Here is a 15421-nt window from a genome sequence, read left to right on the forward strand (position 1 = left end):
TCTTGGGCTGAAGTCACAGGGGTTTGTTCTTATTTGGTAATTAAATGCCATAACTATTTTTTCTGTAGTGAGAGGCTGCGCTAGCACCAAAAAGGTGATGCAGCCTTGCAGCTGGCCTCGGGTGGCTTTTTCTTTCCTTTTCTTTTCTTCTTTTTTTTTTTTTAACCTTTCTCAGCATTTTCCATGGCTTTTTCAACAGGCAGCCCTGTGGGTGGTCAGGGCTGACATATAGCCCTCTGGGGGGCTTTCATGTTGCGGGACATCCCTGTTGAAAATTGCAAAGTGGACCCCAAACAGGTGCACCAGGTGCTTCAAAGTCCCCTCTTGCAGACCACAGGTTTTGTTTTGTCCCTGGTGCATCCCTGTGGGGCCAGTGGCAGGCAGCAGGAGTGGCCCTGCCACCTGTGCCAGCCACCGAGCATCCTGCCCGTCTGAGCACCGAGAAAACCATCACTCCTCCATGAGGACGGGGAGATGAGAGGCTGTAATGTGGAGGCCCAGGAGGGATGGAGTGGCCCTGCGATGCCCTCCTCTGTTTGGGGGGGGATTTCTTCTCTTCCCATAGCATGGGCTCATTTAAAGTACCCTGCTGCAGGGAGGGGAGACCCCCCCTACAAAAAAAATCTGCCCCAGGAGCCTCCTCAGCCCTGCCCTGAGCCCTGAAGCCTTCCAGCCCCAGCTCTCATTTCTGTGCTGTGCCCAGCAGATGGTGCAGGGACCCCACACAGTGCAGCATTTATTAAATACTGCTGTGAGTGGTGGTGTGCCGGGCTGGGGCAGGGGACACAGCGGAGGACATGGGCTTGGGGAAGGGGCTGCAGTGTGGGGCTGGTGGGCGAGGGGCTGCACAGTGCTCACTTGCCCCAGCAGCTACAGGAATGGCCTTTCTGCAAAAAAAAAAGGGGTGTTGCAGAAGAGGATCGCGCCAGGTGGATCTGGCCACAAACATTTTCTTTGCACAGGGATACGTCGGGCTGACAACATGGGCTTCGCCGAAGATGGGGCACGGCAACGGAGGTTTGTCGAAGTCAAGGCAGCCAGCACGATTAGGTGACAGCAAAGTGGAACGGCTGATGGTGGCAGCAAGTGTGACTAACCACAGACAGCCCCCCCTTAAAAAGCAGGCCTGGCACTGCTGGGGGGTGTCCTGCAGGCAGAAGGGGGGCACTCAGCCAGCTCCCCCAGGCAGCATTTGGGGTGACCGTGGCGGGAGCTGGGGCGCAGGGAGCGCCTGGCATCCGCCTGTGCCGCTCGCCAGGGCTCGGCTTCCCCGGCCGCGGTGCGCGGGGCCGGCGTGGGAGGGATAACTCATCCCAGCCAGGAGGCAGAGGTGCCGGGCGGAGGGAGCTTGCAGCCTTTCCTCGCCGCTGAAAGCCCTGCTTGAGCCGCGGGACCATGACCTGGGGGCTTCGCCGCAGCCTCCCGCTGCTGCTGCTGCTGCTGCTGCTGCTGTGCCTGGCGGCACGGCCGGCGGCGCGGGCGTCCCAGGTGAGCGGTGCTGGGTGTGGGTGCTCATCCTCGCGTGGGGCTAGGGGTGTCCGCATGCGTCTCCCTGTGTGGCTTCATCCTTCTGCCTCCCATGGGACAGGAGTGCCACAGGGTTCTTGGAATGCCTCCTGGTGGTGTGGGGGGGGGTCTCTTTCCTCTTTTTCCTCTTGCCAAAGCAGGAAGCTTAAAGCGTAAAATGCATTGTGTGTTCCCTGCTCTTAAAAGCCTCCTTCCCAGCTTCAGGCAATTTGTGAACACCTCACCCCGGCTCCTGGAGCCGGCAGGTGAGTGATTGGGGAGCGTGTCCCAGTGCTGCTCTGCTCCCCTCGCCTGGAGCCTGGTGGGAGGAGAGGTTTGCCTGCACCCGCAGCTGCGGGAGGGAGCTGTGAGCAAGGAGGCTGTCAGTGTATGGCAAGGCTTAAACAGGGCTTGTGTATTTTTTTTTAAATAATTTTATTTTATTTTCACCACACCTGAAATCACGAACAAGTACACCGGGAGCAAAAAATACGACCATTTTTGCAGGGCAATGGGGGTTTGTTATGGTTCAATGTCCCGCAGGGAGCTCTGCTGGCTCTTGAAGCTAACTAAAACCAGCCCTAACAAAGAGCTGTTTATTAAAGTGAGCTGAATGCCAGGCATCTATTTGCTTTTTCCTCCCTCCTCCTGTGCGGTGTACCCCAGAGCTGCAGGCAGGACCCAGCTCATCCCCCACGACCCCGAGAGGCACCAAGCATGGGCAGGGGATGGTTGTGGAGTGGTCCGAGCATGCTGGCTTCTCTTTTTCCTCTGCACCCCCTTGGTCGCTGTTTGCAGGGGTGGATAACTCCCTGCCATGTGTTGTGGCTGGGGAGCCACAAATCCCCCCCCTCCTTCCCCCCTCCTCCGCCAGCTCTGCTTGCCCCCGGCCTCATGCTGCACAGACCCTGGCCCTTTCCCCATCAGCAAAAAAGGGGCTCCCCAGGGAGTGTTTGTCCCCCGCCCTGCATGCTCTGCAAATCTCTGAGCTCCAAAACTGACTTTACTTTGCTCAGCTCTTGCTCTTTTTCTTCGGTTTGCAGTCAATTCCACAGGAAACCTATAATAACGATGCCCGTCGCCTGCATGAGTCAGTCTCTCGGTAACCATTAGCTTGCAGGCAGAAGTCCCACAAGTGTTTCTGGCCCCAGAAGAACTCGCAAGACATCTGTTTTCCTATTATTTTGTAATATGGAAGTGGGACATGGTTCTCGCTCCAGCAGGACTAAACATGAATTACGGCATCTCTCCCAAGGCTAACGAAATGATTACAGCCTGGCTGGGAGCGCTGTGTTGCCCTCTTAGATGTAGGAGACAATGCCCAAGATAGGGATTTCCTACACCACGTTCAAAACTCCCCTGTGCGGTCACAAAATGGGACCGGGGAGGAGCCATATGGGTGGCAGGGCTGGGGCTGGGGCTGCGGAGTGCCATGTGCCCCACTGAGCAGCCGCTGCACCCGCAGAGCTGCCTGGGCAGGCAGCAGCTCCTGGCCGCTGTGCGGCAGATGCAGCAGCTGCTGAAGGGGCAGGAGACGCGCTTCGCCGAGGGCCTGCGCCTGATGAGGAGCCGGCTGAGCGCCCTGCACGCCGCCCTGAGCAAGGCTGCCATGGAGCCGCTAGCCGGTGAGTCCCGCAGTGGGCAGGGGCCTCGGAGGGCTCCACTCCAAGCCTCCACTCGGGATGCCGAGGGCCGAAGCACGGGCGGTGGTTTGGGCATCTCTACGGATGGAGCCACAAGGCACGGGTGGGCTGGGAAAGCAGGAGAAACCTGCAGCTGCAGGGGGAGCCACTTGTGGCCCCCCCCTTGCCTGATCCCTTCCCCACAGCTCCAGCTGTGTCCTGTCCTGCCCTGCAAGCCCCAGCTGGCGGACGCAAGTTTGGCACGAAGTACCTGGTGGAGCACGAGGTGCACTTCGCCTGCAACCCTGGCTTCGAGCTGCTGGGCTCCAGCACGCGGACGTGCCAGGCCAACGGCAGCTGGAGCGGGCAGGAGCCGCGCTGCACAGGTACTGCTGCGGTGCCCTCATCAGGGGCTGGATGGGGTCACCCCTGCTGGAAGCGTTTCCTGGGGTAAAATTGGCACCAGGCAGGCTGGCTGGTGAGGCTGGGGTGGTGTGGAAAAGCGTGGTTTGGTCTTGCTTAAGGGTTCTCCAAACTGACAAAGCAGAGTGAAGCTGCATCACCACCTACAGGCGTTCTTGTTGCTCCTCATCTATTTGGGTGCTCCAGGTCCTGATCCCAGCTCCACTTGGCTGTGGAAAGAGCCTCTGGTCCCAGGCTTGCCGAGGGGACGGGAAGGGGTGGCAAAGCCTCCCAAATAGAGTTTCTGGGCGTGGCATCCTTCACTGCAAGCTGCAACGAGACACATTTTGTTTGCAGGTTGTGTTCCCTGAGCAGGCCTATGGGGCAGCAGCCCATGCTTGTCGGGCGGTTTTGTGTCCATCTGCTTGGGCTTGCTGGGTCCAGCTGCAAGAGCGGGGACAATCCTGGCTTCCTGAAACAAGAGGGACTATTGGGGTCCACCAAAGGGGAGGTATCGCGGCTGTCCCTGGTCACTGCAGCCTGCATGGCGGTGGTTTGGCTCTTCTCATTGAGAAAAGCAGCTAGAGCCAAACAGGGAGCCCTGCAGCAGAGATGGGGGGCAAAAAGGGCATCTGAAGGCTCCTTCCATTGCAGCAAAGCCATCGCACTGGGGCAGCACCACCGCGTTGCAAACACTTGGCGTCTGGGCTCGGTGAATGTGCCATGGGGTGGCTAAATGCGCCTAAAAAGAAAAAAAAAAAAAAGGGAAAGAAGAAAAGAAAATAAATGAAATGTGTGGTTTTTTGCACGGCAGAGATCAGCGCATGCTCCAGCAGCCCCTGCCAGAACGGCGGGACGTGCGTGGAGGGGCCAAGCCAGCAGCGGTGCCTCTGCCCACCGGCATGGAGCGGAGCCGCCTGCCAGCACCGCACGCAGACGGGTGGGTGGCTCTGAGATTCGGGGCTGGCACATGGGGCATCGGGTGGATGGGAGCCGAGCAGGGATGCTCTGCGCTCACCATTGCCCCGCGGTGCCCCCCAGCACCCCCGCCCTTGAGCGTCACGGCCGACCCTGCCTTCAGCCGCAAGCCGCGCTGCGCCCAGGTTGAGCGGACCCAGCAGTGCCGCTGCGAGCCCGGCTTCCACATGAGCGGCACGGCCACCGCCAGCCTCTGCCAGGGTAAGCGGTGGTGGGTCTGCCAGCGGGGCCGCTGCCACCCACGAGGGCTGCGGCTGAGCATGGTTGCCTTGTTTTCCCACAGACGTCGATGAGTGCGAGGTGTACCAGGCGGAGGGGGCTCCGCGGCTCTGCGCCCACGCCTGCATCAACCTCCCCGGCTCCTACCGCTGCGCCTGCCCCGGCGGGTACAGCCTCCTGGCTGACGGCAAGAGCTGTGAAGGTGAGGCCCCCTGCTTCTCCACATGGAAAATGCCATCTTTACTTCCTTTTCCAACTCTTTTCTTTTCCCCTGCCCTGCTTTCAAGCATCTTGGCTCGCAAAAATCTCCATGGGTTTGTATGAAGAGGTGGTTTCCCTGCTGGGTGGGGAGGGGAGGGGAGGGGAGGGGAGGGGAGGGGAGGGGAGGGGAGGGGAGGGGAGGGGAGGGGAGGGCAGGGAGGTGGCTGCAGCACATGTAAGTGGTGTACGATGCTCTGGGGCTGTGCCTCGCTGGCAGAGAGCAGGGAGAGCATCGCCGAGTCACGGAGCTGCCCCATGTGAATGGGGTGGTCCCCAAGAGGAGATCCAAACTAAAAACAAGACTGTAAGTGGTGATGCCTGATCCGTTTCAAATTGCTCACCTGTTTTCTGCCAAAATGAGCCTTGCGAAGAGGATGTTTAGGTCCCCTCGGAGGGTGACCTGCTGTCCCACCCTGTTTTGCAGACATCGATGAGTGCGCCCTGTCGCAGGACAACTGCACGCAGGGGAAGACGTGCATCAACACAGGAGGGAGCTTCCAGTGCGTCCGCCCTGAGTGTCCCCAGCCCGGCGGCAACATCACCTATGTGAAAACATCACCCTTGTAAGTATGGCAGGGGCCCTGTCCCCTAAATATTTCTGTAGCCACCAAGCTGGTCCAACGCCACCTCCCTCCTTGGGCAGGGAGGGGGACACGGACCTCCACGTCCACCCGGGCTCTCTCAAAGCCTCCTTCTCCATCGCCTCTGCAGCCAGTGCGAGCGCAACCCCTGCCCGATGGACAGCAGGTCATGCCACCAGGCACCCAAGACCATCTCCTTCCACTACCTGCCCCTGCCCTCCAACCTGCTGACCCCCACCCCACTCTTCCGCATGGCCACGGCGGCGGCACCCGGCCGGCCGGGGCCCGACAGCCTCCGCTTCGGCATCGTGGGCGGCAACAACCGGGGCCACTTCGTGATGCAGCGCTCGGACCGGCAGACCGGGGAGCTCATCCTCGTGCAGAGCCTGAAGGGCCCCCAGACCATCCAGGTGGATGTGGACATGTCTGAGTACCTGGACCGCACCTTCCAGGCCAAGCACCTCTCCAAAATCACTGTCTTTGTCTCTGCCTACGAGTTTTAGGGGGGGCTGGGGGGCGGCTGCGGGGTTTGGGTGGTCTCACATGCACGTGGCCAGACCCATGGTGATGGTCCCTCCTCAGCATCCCCCACCTGGAGCGCTGCAGGTGGTGGCATGTGCTGAAGCCCCACAGCCAGCTGTCCTCCCCTCTGCATCACAAGCCTCCAGGTCGCTTTTACACTTGCCTATGTGGAAAAAACAGCAAATGAGGTGCAACAGAAACTGGGTGCACGGGCTGTCTGCTTGCTGGGCTGTGAGAGCTGAGCATCGTCTTCACCCGAGGCTCCAGCAGGATGGCCCATCGCCTCTACACATACGTGGTGCAAGGCAGTGGACAGAAACCAAGCTCCTTACTTCCTCTTTAATTCCTTTTTGTAGGAAAGAAGCTAAGCTGGTGCTGTCAGCCCTCCTCTGTGCTGGCCTGGGCTTGCTCATGTGAATGCTCCCCACTGATGCTGAGACCCCCAGCCTGCGGGGCAGGGGCCGCTCCCAGCGTTTCGGTGTTTCGGTGCTGGGCTTTCCACAGCCGCAGCTGGGAAAATCCCAGTCGGGGCTCGCAGGGCAGAGCTCGAGCACTTGGTGCTGCTCAGGGCAGCAGATGCTGTGCCCAGCGAGCCCTAGGGCAGTGTAGAAATCTCGTGTGGTGTAATGCACGTCGCTGCTTGTAGCTCTCGGCATGTGTTGAGAAGCCACAAGTTCTTCCCAGCCTCTGCTCACAGCCTGTTTCCAAGGCAGCGAGTTTGAGACTGTCTAAAACTGAAGCCACTGCGTGGGTGCCTGCATCGTGTCCCACAACTTGAGGGAAGAGGCGCTGCCCTACAGCCGGTGGAGCAGCTCCTGCTCCCTGCCTCCCACAACCCCTGGCACCAGCTGGGGTCAGTTACCCTCAGGTCACCGGAGATGCACGGGGAGGACCTCACCTGGTGCTTTTTTGAAGTAGCTGGGGGGAAGTTGCAAGTGCTTCTTGCCACCTCCCCTGTGCCATGCTGGCCCGTCAGCGCGCCATCCCTGCAGCACCATCTCCTCAGCCACCGCCCGGATGGCTCTCGTCCGCATGAGGAACATCGCCAACGGGCAGAGGATGAGTCCCAGAGGGATGAGTGAGCCCTCAGCATCATATTGTGCGAGGAGCAGAGGGGAGGGATGGGTGGAAGGACCTAAGGGCTGTCCCATGCTTCAGCGGACAGGCAGCAGCTCCTTAAACCCCTGGCACATGTGCTCACGCACCTGCATCCGTCTGCAACCATGTGGAAGCCCTGGGTAAGCCAGCATGAATGTGACACAGGGACAGTGACCGCTTCGGCTGCATGTGGTGCTCATGTTGCAGGAGCTCGAGGTGTGAATATTTCATTGTTTAACACCCCCCTGCCTCCACTGTCAATGCAGCTGCAGGAATAGCTCGGGTGCGGTGGCAGCTCCTGTCCTGACGCAGCTGTAAAAGCCGTGGGGAGGCACCACTGCAGTCTCCCACCTCGCCCCGTTCCTCAGTGCAGCGCTTGTGCATGTAAACCACACCAACATTATGCATGTTTCTTCATTATTCTGGTTTTAATACAATTAAAGGATGATATAGCCTCTGAGTAGGTGCAGAGCGGAATGAAGTACCCGATGCGCGTGTGGCCAGCATGCCTGTGGGGATGCTCACCCCAAGCCATCTGGGAATGGGTTCTGGGTTTATGTGGCAATAACCTGCCCTGGTTATTTTTTTTTTTCTGCTTTATGCTGCTTGGGAGGGCAGGCAGGAGGTGCTGGGATGTACAAGCATGGGGCTCGGGGCTGGGCACGGGCAGCTGGTGGCACAGGCAGCCCCCAAAGCGGCTGGGGACAGCAGGCACTGCCTGGCCAAAGCACCCCAAGCAGGGCTATGCGGAAGAAGGGTTTGTTCCAGCAGGACAAAAGCACCTTCCTAAAGGAAAACTGAGTGCAGCAGGGCTCTGCGATGACACCTGGTAGTCCCTCAAAAAGCAGCTTTCTCGTTTCCCTTGAACTCAGCCCAGATTTGAAAAAATCCTGCTCCTGGGAGAAAGGGGATGTCCACCTGGTAAGGGGAAAGAGGCCGAGCAGCATGGCTGTTAGGCAAATAAACCATTTTGAGGCACCCTTTGATCCTTGGGCTTTACAAGGAGCTTTCTCTGTGTAGGGAGCTGGCCTTTTTCCTTCCCCTCTCTCATGTCCCAGCACAAGGCACCTGCACTGCTCCATGCCCTGGGTGAACCAGGGGAAATGTCCCTTGAAAAGGGACTGCAGGATTGAGAGGGCTTGAGGAGAGTGAAAACTCTTTGCAAAACCCCAAATCCTGTCCGTTGCAAGAAAAAGCTACCAGTTTCTTACCAGCTCAGAGAAGAAACTTTGGGGTTCCAGCAAAGGAGCTGGGCTGAGATGAGAGGGGGCTTTTCATTTTTTATATTTTTGGAAAAGCTGAAGGTGGGCAGCTTTGGGGAAAGAAAACACAGTTATGAGCAAGAAGATGATGGATGGGGCAGCTCAGAGCCTGTGGTTTGCTGGAGCAGGGTCTGCCCTGCCGCAGCTGCACAGCCTGCTTTGGGATGCTTCTGCAGCACATCATTGCGGTGTTTAGGGATGGTGCCGAAATCCCTGTGCCTGGGGATGCGCTTCCCACAGCGCCTGGGCCTGGCTGGGCTTGGGGCTGCCAGGAGGAGCTGTATGTGTTTGGCTTTTCTTCTTTTATGCAGGGCTTTTCCCTGCATGGCAGAGCCCAAATCCTGCCCGCAGCCGGATGGGACGGATGAAACGCACCGCTGCAAGTGTGCTTGCTGCCCAAGAAGCAGGAGAGGATGACTTTCTGAATAGTTTCCATCTGATGCTTTAGCTGGCTCATGGGGCTGGAGATGGGTGTTTGGACCTTCAGGCCGGCTTTCCTTGCAGTGTAATCCTTAACTGACAGCATTTTCCCAGTTCCCAAGGCCAGGGTGAACTGGTTTCCCCTCTCCAAGATGGGATGGGACACTGAAGACTGGCACGGAGACGCGGAGGGGCATCTCTGCCACCAGGGCTTGTGAAGCAGTGCCTGTCCTTCCAGGTGCTCCTGACCTGCCCTGAGGGCCAGGATCAGAGCTGGGAAGCTCAGATGTCTCTCAGCCTTAGCTGGCTGCACATCTCTCATTCAGCCCCAGAAATGTTTAAGATTGGCTCTGGAGTGCCTGGACTGAGCTGGAAGCCTCTGACCAGCATTTGAGCTGACTGCAGGAGATTTTTCCCCTTCCCAGAGAAGTGACTGCAGCATCTTGCAGCCTGGAATGTGCAGTGAGAAGCTCTTCTGGTCCCAGTAAATACAACTTCTCGTTGGGATAATAACATTCCAGAGCCCAAGAAATAGCTAGGTTTGCCTCTGCTCCCCTTACAGGCACTGAAAGCAAGCTCTCCCCATGCAGCTGACTCCAGATGTGCTCTGCATGCTCTGGGAGAGCACCAGAGCCACCAAGGAGGGTGGCTGGGGACACAGTAGCAATGTGGAGTGCCTGGTGGTGGGATGAACCTCCGTCCCCCTCCAGTACAGGGTTCCCAAGCCGGTGCTGTGGAGAAGCAGGAGGAGGTGGCTCCATCATTGGTGTGGTGGTGTCGAAAGGGGACATCCCAGCACAGCCACTGTGCCTGATGTCTAGCAGCCCAAACCCACATCTGATGCGGACCACAGATCACCTGCATCCCAATCATCGCTGGTCAAAATCCCTGCCCTGCAAATGCTCTGGCCACGGGGGAGCCTGCAAGCAGAGCAGAGTGCTGGCAGAGGCCCAGCAGCAGCAAGGAAAGGAAGGTGTGAGGTGACTCAGGAGCGAGTCATGGGCTCCACCAGACGCAGTGATTCCTTTTGGGGCTCACGGGCATGAGCCGAGCCCGGGACAAACCCTGGATGCCCCCTTAGGTGTGGAGCAGCTGAAGACCTCGCATGGAGGTGGACGTGGGATGCATGGAGCCACGCAGGGCCATGTGGTATGCACCTGACAGGGTGAGAAGCAGCAAAGAAATCAGGGAAGAAGTGTAGGTGTAATTAATAGAGGGTGAAGAGCCCTCGTGTGTGGCAGACATACTTGAATGCTCTTGGCAAGTGGGGCCGAGAAACAGCTTAGATAGTTGAAGTCCAGCACTAAGTCCCCAGCATTGCTTGGAAAGCAATAATCCCCAAATCTAAATACATAGAGAGATGCCTGGAATGTCTACAAGGCCCAAAAAACACATAAAAGGAGAGGGGAACCAAAATGAGAAATTGCTCCAAAAGAAGTCATTAAGACTTAACCTTGGCCATGGCCCTGGACCTCCTGAATGTTCTACCAAGTGACCCGCACCGACCTGGTCCCACTCCGGGAGGGAATGGTAGCTGTGACAAACAGGGGGATCCTTAGGCAGCGCTGTCTCAGAGAGGACGGGGCATGGCACGTGCCTGAGCCCACTCCAGGTCCCCTCACGAAGCTTCATGGGGTTACTCTGTCTTCTCCCAGCCTCCCAGGCCAGGTGGGAAGGAGAACCTCACGAAGTGCAGAATGACTGTGCATTCCCCGCTCCTCCACCTCCTGTACTGGCAGCAGGGCTGGGATTTCGCCTGCCCATGCTGAGGGCTCTCTCTGGAGTCACCTTGCTGTGGTCTGTGCCTGCTCATAGGGCCTGAAGAGAGGACCAGACGCTCCTGACCACCTGTCCTGTTCTGCTACTCTTCTATCCAGCCCAGAGCAAAGCCAAAGGAACAAAGCGGAGCCAGCGCTGCCTGCCTGAGCACATCCCAGCCCATCCCAAAGGGCTGTGATGGAGGAGGAAACAACACCTTATTTCAACTGTTTCCCACTTGGCAGCCAATGAAAATGCAGAGCACGTGGGGCATGCGCTCAGCTAAGGACCATCCAGACTTTCCAACAGCTAAAGTAGGCGTGGTTGGCATATGCCACTGGGGAAGGACTGGGGTATTTCTTTCCTTGAGGCGCATGAGAACGGGGCGCTGGAGCCACTGCAGGCATCCCTCCTACTCACCCGCGAGCCTACATGGTCACACAGGACATCCCAATGTCGGAGAGCCCAGGAATGGGGTCTTGAAGCTTTCTGCACAACTCTGGGCAACCCAGTGAATTGGCCAAACCTTGTAGGTACCACAGGTACCATCACTCACCCACCAAACAGACCCTCAGCTGAATGAGACAGATCCCCACAAGCAGCAGTGACAATTCTCTTGCTATACACAGAAGAGAACACCAGCAAAGCTATTTTTAAGATCTGAATTTTATTGCAGCAGCGCCAGGCCAGCAGCTCCAAGAAGGCCATGCTGGCATGCAGCACATACATTAGCGCTGTGCCATCTCCTCCCACCCCGCAGATTTATATCACGGTTTGAATCCTCACTAAAGTGAAAGCACGAGCACGCATTCCACACCACTTATTAATCCTGTTACGGGCCTTAATGAGGAGCTGAACCATGACATTTTTATTTGTTATGGTTGCTAGGTATGTTGCTAAGCCCTACACACCATACCCCAGATCCCAGTATATCTGTGATATCTGAGAGAGCGTACTGGGGAATTCGTTTAGCTGATATTGCCAAATTTAGTTATACTTTGAAAAGGCTGAAAAAAAGAGCCATTCACGAACTTCTCACAGGCATACCTTTTTCCTTGACAACGCAAACACATGTAAGGATATTTAAATAAACAGTTTTACCCTGCTTGTGCTGACACATTTTTCTGCCTGTTTAAAATTAATTTTGTGGGTATGCCTGAGGAGCACACACAGCTCTTGTGCCAACCCACAAGGTGAAAGAGGAGTTGTCCACCCGAGCAGGGAGCAGACCCAGTGCTACAGTCCCAAAGGGGTCCGGACACCAATAGGTGCCAGGGTCCCCCTGGAGCTGCATGGAGAGGGCTCCACATGCCCCACACTGGAGAAGACCTGTGTGTGCTGCAAGAAAAGTGGGACCCAGACTATTATTTTAAACCTGAAGTTCTCTTCTTTCTCTATTGCCTGGGGAGATGGTGCTGACAAACAGCACATGGGGATGCTCACATACCAAGGGCACTAATTAGTCTTAATGGCCCTGACCAGCCCCACCTGGAGCCACCACCCATTCCCCTGCCCATGCTTCCTGGAGCCCCATTTCAGTCCCCGCCTGAGTTGTACTGTGGCAGCACTGGTCTCCAGCTCAGATTGCTTTGCTGGTTTGACCTAGGACTTGCCTCTTCTCCATGAATGTGCATGTTGGCCTGGATGCTTGGTTGAACCTGGCCGTGATCTCCTGCCCTGCTCACCTAGCCAGGAACTAGACTGGCATGCAGCACCGCAGCAGCAGGGATCCTAAGGTCCTGGTGCCTGGCCGCTGTGGCATGGAGGTGCGGCCGTGGGGAGATAGCTCCTCCATAGCCTGGAGTACAGCCAGGCTGCCTGACAGCATGCGAACCAGAGATGGGAAACGGGGAACTGCAGGGACAGGAACTGTCCCAGCTGCAATATCTGAGGGATCAAAAGGAGCTGGCTTCCCTGGGCCTTTCTGCTCTCCAGAGGTGGCTCGGTGGGGAACAGCATCGCCTGTAGCCACTCGTAGCAGAGCCCTTCTGGAGGGCAGGGGCAGGAGGATGCTCTGGAGGTAAGGAGCCACCTCAGGCTGCTGAAATCAAAATAGGCAGGGAGAGGAATTCTCTGCAGTGCCAAGCGGAAAGCTGCAGCATGAGTCAAGCCATTGCACAAGTGAAACTCTAATGGGATAATGGGAATGCTTCTGCTACGGGAAGCGCTTTGTTCGCAGAATGCACTTCAGCAAGCTTGGCCAGCAGTGCAGAAGGCAGGCTTCATTAGCTTTGCTGTGCACTCAACTATTTCTTCTGTCGGACTTTGTAACAAGCCTCAGTAGTAAGGCACTGTAGGTGATCAGGCATAGGAAAGGGGAAAAGACACTTTTTTGTTTGTAGGGGGAAAAATGTTCTATGTCAGAGCAGAGCAACTGTAGGATCACCCCTCCCAAATGGGGACCAATGTGGGTGTTCTCATCTTTTATTTTTGTGTTAGGATTGCTGGCACTGGAAAAAGAGAGTCATATGTCCTGAAAAGCCCTGTAAGCCAAGGAGACTAGCCTGTAAAGGAAAATAAGTTGATGTAACTTACTTGGTTTTATTCCAAAACGTTTTGACAAAGTCCCTCAAAAGACAATCTTAAAAGAAATAACATTAAAATTGTTAGAGAACAACAAACAAGGCTCTCTCAGGGACTATGAACTGCTGAGAGTCAGCAGAGCCAGGGCAGGAATGAATGGCCAGCTCTCAGCATGCAGGGGTCTGGCAGGTGGGATGTCTCTGTGTTGGTGCCAGTGTTGTTGTAAATAGATATGTAGGAATAAGTTTATGGAAGAAACGATGAGCAATGAAGTGACAACACTTGCAGCTGATGCTATTTATTTGAGTTGGGCAAGACTATCCTAAGGTTAAGGTACGTAACTTAGAGACACAGTACTGCAGAAGAGGATGAAATTTATTGAAAATGCAAAGCAACATGCACAGAAAGAGATGCTGAGGAGAGCTACCGTCCATGTTGATAGACTACAGAGTAATAAGAGCATGGGAAACGTTGGACTGTGGCTGGCTGAGCTGCGTGAGCCAGCAAGTGCTGCTGAAGAGAGGTGAGACCTGCCCCAACCATCGCGTGAGATAAACCACAAGGCCTTCATTTGCTTTTGTTGCATTATTGGTTTCAATGTAGCTCTTCAGCGTCCTGCTCCATGGCTTTGTTATGGATTTCTGAATGAGTGTTGAATGTCCTCCCTTTTAATCCACCCACACACACAAAATCACTGAAGTGATGATAAAAGCATCTGGATTGCCTTTTCAGTACAGATTTTAATCCTGTGCTGGCCAATAATTTCTTCTCTAAGTAACAATTTTATTATCAGTCTGAATTAACATGCAAATTTCTATAGGCCCCGGTCATGCTGATTTTAAATGCTCTTATTTTGAGGAGAAGTGTAGTCGGAGGCTAGGAGGATGTTGGCTCCAGTTGGAGGCTGGTCACTAGTGGTGTCCCCCAGGGCTCAGTACTGGGGCCAGTCCTCTTTAATATCTTTATCAATGATCTAGATGAGTGTACCCTCAGTAAGTTTGCAGATGACACCAAGTTAGGTGCATGTATTGATCTGCTTGAGGGTAGGAAGGCTCTGCAGGAGGATCTGGATAGGCTGAACCGATGGGCTGAGGCCAACTGTATGCAGTTCAACAAGGCCAATTGCAGGGTCCTGCATCTGGGGCACAACAACCCCAAGCAGCACTACAGGCTGGGAGATGAGTGGTTGGAAAGCTGCCTGGCAGAGAAGGACCTGGGAATACTGGTTGATAGTCAGCTGAATATGAGCCAGCAGTGTGCTCAGGTGGCCAAGAAGGCCAACAGCATCCTGGCTTGCATAAGAAGCAGTGTGGCCAGCAGGGCTAGGGAAGTGATTGTCCCCCTGTACTTGGCTCTGGTAAGGCCGCACCTCGAGTGCTGTGTTCAGGTTTGAGCCCCTCGCTACAGGAAGGACATGGAGGTGCTTGAGAGAGTCCAGAGAAGGGCAACGAAGCTGGTGAGGGGTCTGGAGAACAAGTCTTACGAGGAGCGGCTGAGGGAGCTGGGGTTGTTCAGCCTGGAGAAGAGGAGGCTCAGGGGAGACCTCATCGCTCTCTACAGGTACCTTAAAGGAGGCTGTAGAGAGGTGGGGGTTGATCTATTCTCCCACGTGCCCGGTGACAGGACGAGGGGGAATGGGCTAAAGTTGCACCAGCGGAGGTTTAGGTTGGATGTTAGGAAGAACTTCTTTACTGAAAGGGTTGTTAGGCATTGGAATGGGCTGCCTAGGGAAGTGGTTGAGCCACCATCCCTGGAGGTCTTTAAGAGATGTTTAGATGTTGAGCTTAGTGATATGGTTTAGTGAAGGACTTGTTAGTGTTAGGTCAGAGGTTGGACTAGGTGATCTTGGAGGTCTCTTCCAACCTAGACGATTCTGTGATGATATAGGGTTTTCTTTTCTTTTCTCCTTTTTCTTTTTCTATTGTATCAGAGAATAAGGCTGTTTCTGAAGCTGTTGGTCATCATGGTTGGGGCTCTCATTTTTGCAATCTGGCGCAGCTCAGTTGTGGATGGCAGTCTTCACAGTTTTGTTGGAGAGGAACTGCCAACATGGTCACCAAAAGACCTGAATTTCCCATGTAGCCTGAAAATTAGAGCTATTGCCTATGTCATGTCTAGATATTAATGCGTACGATGGCTTCAAGGTGTTCTCCAGTAAATATATCCTTGAGCTAATAAGATACATTGGTCTTCTGTGGTTTCACTGAGTGGAAAGGACTCCCCCCCTACCCCCAGTTTGGTTGCCCTAGGGATTTGGGACTAAACAACT

At 55.6% G+C, this 15421-nt stretch overlaps 2 protein-coding genes across 2 annotated transcripts in view; both read left to right on the forward strand.

Moving 5' to 3' along the window:
• Window positions 1-109: 109 nt before the first annotated feature.
• FBLN7 (fibulin 7) lies at window positions 110-7649 on the forward strand. The gene is made up of 8 exons (XM_048079000.2): window positions 110-1488; window positions 2972-3131; window positions 3335-3514; window positions 4345-4470; window positions 4572-4709; window positions 4792-4929; window positions 5413-5551; window positions 5700-7649. Exons 1-8 carry the CDS (start codon window positions 1396-1398, stop codon window positions 6070-6072), a joined length of 1347 nt encoding a protein of 448 aa, XP_047934957.1. The 5' UTR covers window positions 110-1395; the 3' UTR covers window positions 6073-7649.
• Window positions 7650-12223: 4574 nt separating this feature from the next.
• Window positions 12224-15421, forward strand: part of ZC3H6 (zinc finger CCCH-type containing 6) — a 44050-nt gene continuing 40852 nt past the window's right edge. Inside the window, exon 1 of the mRNA XM_048078991.2 lies at window positions 12224-12649. Within this exon, the coding sequence (XP_047934948.2) occupies window positions 12336-12649 (314 nt within the window). The 5' untranslated portion in view covers window positions 12224-12335. The remainder of the gene's footprint in view (window positions 12650-15421) is intronic.

Source organism: Anser cygnoides, chromosome 3, assembly GCF_040182565.1.
Source record: "Anser cygnoides isolate HZ-2024a breed goose chromosome 3, Taihu_goose_T2T_genome, whole genome shotgun sequence".
In the NCBI taxonomy this organism is placed as follows: domain Eukaryota; kingdom Metazoa; phylum Chordata; class Aves; order Anseriformes; family Anatidae; genus Anser; species Anser cygnoides.